The 6,264-nt window shown below is 35.0% G+C and overlaps 1 protein-coding gene across 4 annotated transcripts in view; it reads left to right on the forward strand.

Annotated features, from left to right (window-relative positions):
• The window catches only part of WWP1 (WW domain containing E3 ubiquitin protein ligase 1), a 57,792-nt gene extending 53,821 nt beyond the window's left edge, over positions 1-3,971 (forward strand). For all 4 annotated transcript variants that reach the window (XM_014870746.2, XM_014870747.2, XM_088176905.1 and 1 more), the window contains 4 exons: positions 260-364; positions 1,719-1,815; positions 2,152-2,224; positions 3,709-3,971. In XM_014870746.2, coding sequence (XP_014726232.2) covers positions 260-364; positions 1,719-1,815; positions 2,152-2,224; positions 3,709-3,808 — 375 coding nt within the window. In that variant the 3' untranslated portion in view covers positions 3,809-3,971. The remainder of the gene's footprint in view (positions 1-259; positions 365-1,718; positions 1,816-2,151; positions 2,225-3,708) is intronic.
• The last annotated feature ends 2,293 nt before the right edge of the window (positions 3,972-6,264 follow it).

A 6,264-nucleotide genomic window follows, 5' to 3' on the forward strand; every position in this document is an offset into this window, starting at 1 on the left:
ACGAAAAGGTAGTATCTTATATTACTGAGCTATTAGTTGGAAGATACCAAGTTTCTGGTATTCAGTCTTTCAGACCACACAATTTTTGAGTAGCTTTGTAGACTTAGGATAAAGGAAAATCTAATTGTGTAGTAAAATGAAAAAATTACCAGTCCTTTTTTCAGAGCAGAAGCTTTCATTTTTCTTACCATGTGTCATGCAAAATAGGAAATACTCTTAATTTATGTGTTTAATGTGAAGAAATCATTATCATTTCTAGGTTATGCTCTGTGGTATGCAAGAAGTTGATTTAGCAGACTGGCAGAGGAACACTGTTTATCGTCATTACACAAGGAATAGCAAGCAGATCATATGGTTCTGGCAGGTATGTTAATCAGTTACATCTCTGACTTCTGTAGGTTTTGTTTTGATCTGTAGCACAAATGACATGTGGAGTGGAAGGATGTCCAAATGAAGGTTCTTACAGCTTCCTTTCTTGGTTTGTTTTCAGAAAAGGAGGACTACTGGTCTTTAGGGAGGATACTTTAGGCTGAGAAATGGCAGATAGATACACACATTACATTTGGATGCTGACTTATGAAAATTTTCTTCTGTATCTTGTCCTGATTATTCTGTGAGATTTCTTTTATTTTTGGTGATCTATCTTCTAATATTCTTATATCTAGTGCACCTGTACATCTTTCCAGTACCTGAAGGGAGCAAACAAGACAGATGGAGAGGGACTTTTTACAAGAGCATGTAGTGACAGGATAAGGGGAAATGGATTCCAAAAGAAGGTAGCTTTAGGTTAGATATTAGGAGGAAGTTCTTTGCTGTGAGGGTGGTGAGGCACTGGAATAGATCGTCCAGAGAAGCTGGATGCTCCATCTCTGGAGGTGTTCAAGGTCAGGCTGCATGGAGCTCTGAGCAACCTAGTCTAGTGGAAAGTGTGCATGCTGAGGCAGAGGAGTTGAAACTAGATCATCTTTAAAGTCCTTTTCAACCCAAACCATTCTGGTTCTATGATCTAAAAGTGTCGCTTAGTATTTTTGATTATTTGTCATATTAACTGTTTCAGTCTAATCTGACTAATCTTCACTCACATTTTAATGAAGTTGCCTAAGGAAAACCCTCAAATACTATTCAGGCTCTCAGTTTCTATGAGTTTTCCTAAAGATAAGTCAGACCTAGGGTCTTCCTATCTTTTGAAAAATCACCATTTTAGAGATGCTTTTGACGAAGTTTCTCTGGGAAAGTGTTGTAAATCAGTTATTTCCTATCTTATATCATCAGATCTTACGATATAAATATCTTTTTAAGATGCCTGGTACTGAAATAATCTACACCAGAAGTTTAAGTATCAGCATTTATATGCAAGCTTTTCTTAGTCTTGAAATACCCAGAGTCTGTGGGTACACAGTGCTGTGTTTAATAACAATGGCAGTAGTCTTTATACGAAGCATTGGCATGATTTAAACTTTAGTGTAGAACAGAATAGGTATTCTTGTTACTTGCTGTTCCCAATCTTCACATTATAATGGCTGACAGTGCATATAATCTGAAATCGCTGTTCTTTTCCTTCCACTGAGTTTTGCTGAAGTAAAGAAATGCAAACTGGTACCAAACAAAGTGGTGTATTTTTAAATGAAATTATACTTTTTCAACCATCTCATGGGGTTTTTGGTTTTGTCCAGCTGTGTTAAAGCTTTTTATTAAGTAATCTGAATTTCTGTGCCTAGTTTGTCAAAGAAACAGACAACGAGGTTCGCATGCGACTTCTGCAGTTTGTCACTGGCACTTGCAGATTACCACTGGGTGGATTTGCTGAACTTATGGGTAAGTAAAAGGTGACCAGAACTGTTTTTATATTGTCACTGTTTCATTTGCAAATGAACCATTCTGCAAGTGTACAGATAAGAGGAACTTAATGTTCATCACCTTCTATCTAGAATGGTTTTTTATATAATAAATCCTATTTTTATATAATAAATCTATGAATACTATAATCCTATGAATATTATAATCTATTTGGAAATCAGCTTGTTTCTGTGAGAAGCATGTTCATGTAACTAATGAACTCTGCCTGCTGTGTCTCAGTTGTGTCTTATGTCATGTATATATCATGTATGCTACTTAAAAGGAACAGATTATACTTTTCAAAATCTTTTCTAGGAAGTAATGGTCCTCAGAAATTCTGCATTGAAAAAGTTGGTAAGGAAACCTGGTTACCAAGAAGTCACACTTGGTGAGTTGTTATGTGTAAACTTCTTGAACCTTTAGTAGTTTATCTCTTCCAGGCTTGCATTGGCCAAATCAAATGAAATATAATTTGGATCAATTCTCTGTCTCCATCTTCAGCTTCATTTGATTGCCTTGACATGCCAGTATTGAAAACTTTCCTAGTTGCCCTCTTCTTAAATTTTGCAACTGTGCTGAACAGTTTGTCAGTGTCGGATCTATGAAAACATTCTTGTGTAGAACTGAAAGGTGTTTTCCTAATTCTTTCAGAGAATATTAAATAACTGAACAAATCATGTTAGTAGTAGGCACATAGTTATTAGATACTGTTATTATGCAGTAACATTATAAAAGATGAAATGTATAGACACTAGAAGAAGTAGCATGAAAGAAATGACAGCAAACCTTCTAAACAAGGCTGCTTAGCCAAGAATGCTGGTACTTCTTCCCATCAGGCTTCAGATGGGCCATTCTTGGCTTGGCATTCCTGTGCATACTGAACTGGTTCATCAGGTACATAGATCAATTTTTTACATAAAATGTGCAAAATGGACACACTTTCCTTTGGCAACCTGTGACAATAATATTCATCATACTTTTAAACTACTTAAGGCAGCAGCTGACTGAACCAGAGGACACACTCTCAAGCTGTGCTGAGGGAAATATAGGTTGGATATTAGGAAAAAGCTTTTCACGGAAAGAGTGATAAAGTACTGGAATGGTCTGCCCAGGGAGGTGGTGGAGTCACCATCCCTGGATGTGTTTAAAAAAAGACTGGATGTGGCACACGGTGCAATGGTTTAGTTGAGCTGTTGGGGTATGGGTTGACTCAATGATCTTGGAGGTCTCTTACAACCCAGTTATTCTGTGATTCTGTCAAGGGTATTCTCCATTTTACATTTTCTCCACTGAATTTTGTTTTGAGTGATATTTGCAAGAGTTTAACATATCTTGCCTAGGACAAGTTTGGGGAGGACATGGAATGAAATGTTTCAGTAGAAGCCTTTTAGGGCAAAGTTTAGAAGGAAAAAACACCCACCTATATCTAAACGTGTAGGAAGGAGAAAAGTTCAGCTTTTTCATGCTGTTATTGAAATTTGGAGATGCATCAAACTGGGATTATATTAAATTTCATGTTGAAAATTACCTTTTCTATTTATTACTATTATTAGTAATTATTGTAAGTATCATGTTTTTATATGATTTTTTAAAAAGTATTATAGTTCTCTGTATCTTGGACAGCCTTTAGTCTTTCACCATTCTGTTTTTTTAATCTGGTAACAGTCTTTTGTTTCTTAAAATATTCCTCTGAAACTTTGTCTATTTTTACTTCTTATAGAAATGCCAAGGCAGTGAGATTGTGTTGATTATTTCTTTTTTTCAAATTGTTAGATCACAACATTTATAACTTCTACTATAACAATTGAATTCTGTAGAGTCCTACATGGGATTTAGATAAACTTAACAAAATTCTGTTTTTTTCCTGCTCAGTTTTAATCGTTTGGATTTGCCACCATATAAAAGCTATGAACAACTAAAAGAGAAGTTGCTCTTTGCCATTGAAGAAACGGAGGGATTTGGACAAGAGTAGAAGTGGCTTCTAGTCAAAAAGGGTATCTTGCATAATAAAAGGCCCAGCCAACTAAAATTGCACACTTAATTGTATATAAGCTTTTTGTTCTGTACAGTGATCTTTCTGGAACTCTAAAAGTTTAATTGTTCTCCGTTCTTCCACAAATATATGCAAAACAGTTCAGCCTTTTCTACTTTTATTTATTGCCCTTTCAAAAGACCAGAAAAACCCCTCCATAAATTTTGAAAGCAGACAAGAGACTTATTTAAAAATATATATATAAAAATATAAATATATATACTAATGGGCTCTAGTTTTATAGAGCTTTAAGTGTATGAAAAGTTGCAGCCATTTAAAAGGGCCTGGATTTGCTTTATCTTGGCTTTATCATTCAGAAAAATGTTTAAACTGCTCAGTGTTCTCTAAAGAAACATCTCCAAGTTTATTTTACTGCATGGCTGTTCTAAAAGGTGTTAAAGGCTTAGGCCAAACGTATCCTAAATATGTAGAAAGATGCTGCTGGTATTTGAGACGACAGAATCTGTTCTTCTGTCCATTTAATTTTTTTAAATACATAAATAGCTGATATATCCCTCTCTACTGATGTAGCCAAGGTCATGAATAAAGCCTTTACTACTTGCACAAGAGTCATGTACAATGAGATGAATGTGATTTAATGTTGAAAGGAATTGGTGCCACTGTTCTGACTTACTGCAGGATCTGAAAATAATATTTTAATTCATTTGAGCAGCATTGAAATTTGTTTACATAGTACCTTGGGTTATTACCACGAGGATGTTAGGTAATCTTCAAAGAAAAAATAATAAAAGAGAAAATATTACCCATTCTCTTCTTGGTCTGGTGTTGTGCAGGTTTTTGTTTTTTCTTTTAAATTTGGTTTTGTTTTATTTGGTTTCCCTTTTCAATCTGTGACGTCCTTTTTATAACTTTGTAGAGTTACATTAATGTAAACTGAGCTATACAAAAGGTAATGTGAATTTTGCTGCTTTCTGTGTTCTTGTTCAGTTTCAGATACTGGATCTAGAAAACTCAAATAAAAGGAAAGTTACTTAAGCTTTGCACAGATAAATATTATTTAGTAATAAATACTCTAATTTCTCTAAAGTACTTACAGAAATTTAGATGTACTTGAATGAAGTACTTCTAAAACCTGTCATCCTTTTATGTAGGTCAGGTTTGTCCTAAGTGCACAATAATATAAAAGCATTTTAAAATTAGTTTTATTGGCATACATTTGCTGAACTGCAAAGATGTGTTAAAAAAACCCCTTATTCATGTGAATTAAATGCTACTTTTAGCAAACTGTGCTTCCTTATTATAGAGTAAAAACGTGTTTTAAATCACCATTTGTAATATGCTTTAAATATTACCTATAAATTCCATTACATTTAAATTACACAGAATTTTGTACACACATTAAAGTGATTTTAGAATATGATTCAACACACTTGTGTTAGCATATCATATTGCACTGTTAAAAGTGTACATGTGGAAAAAAACTGATATATCTGTTCATGTATCTTTCCAATGCAGCAGCTGAATTCTGCCAAAAATTTATTTTTCTACATACTGGGTTGTCTCAAGGCTTTGTATTCAATATGCACAGCTTACACTGGAGCTGTACATGTACAGAGCTCTGGTCCCAGCAGTGGTGCAGGGGGCCTAGACTGCTGTCTTACATGAACTTTACTGTAAGAGCTTCAAATATTTCCACCACTTTGAGGGTTTTTCATATACCACCAAGTATCTTCTGCAGAACCATGTTTATATAGCACTAAATTCATTTGAAGTGCAAATCCACTTAAATTATCACTTATGTTGGTTAGAATGGAGGAAGTTTAAGAAAACAAACCTAGAAGGTCAAAGGTCAGGCACCAGGAGTGTAACTTACCTAAAAGACAAGGAGGGCTAAATGTCACAGTTAATGAATTTGCACTAATGAATGACTTGGTGACACACTACCAACTGCTGAATTTTGTGAATCTGTGAGTAACTGAACAAAATAAAAAAGACAGCACATCACAAGAATGTAGTTGTTTTATTGTTTTGGTAACTTCAGCTGTCTCATATCCACAGTGGTTTTTCCTGCGGGTGAGGATTAGTAAGCATGAAAAAACCAAATCCAGAAGCTTTCTGTCCATATGTATGATCTGTCAATTGGTGTCAAGGGTCTGACTGAAGGAATGGCTCCAGACGAAAAGAAAGCAAAATTATTCTACCTGTGTGCATGTGTGTACAGTAGTTCAGTTCTCTGGTTATTTCAGTAAGACTATGTTGTAGTATTTTTTTCCCCACTTGAATTCCCCATATTTCACCTATATTTGGTGTGACTGAGTAAGAGAGCAAAAAGAGGGAAGGCAGCAATGGTTGCAGATCAGACCAGGGTACCAGGGAGGTAATACTACTTGAAGGAGCTGTTGTGTAGTTCATGGGTTTTGTTGTTTCCTTTCTTC

Source organism: Sturnus vulgaris, chromosome 1 (assembly GCF_052056855.1).
Source record: "Sturnus vulgaris isolate bStuVul1 chromosome 1, bStuVul1.hap1, whole genome shotgun sequence".
Taxonomy (NCBI): Eukaryota; Metazoa; Chordata; class Aves; order Passeriformes; family Sturnidae; genus Sturnus; species Sturnus vulgaris.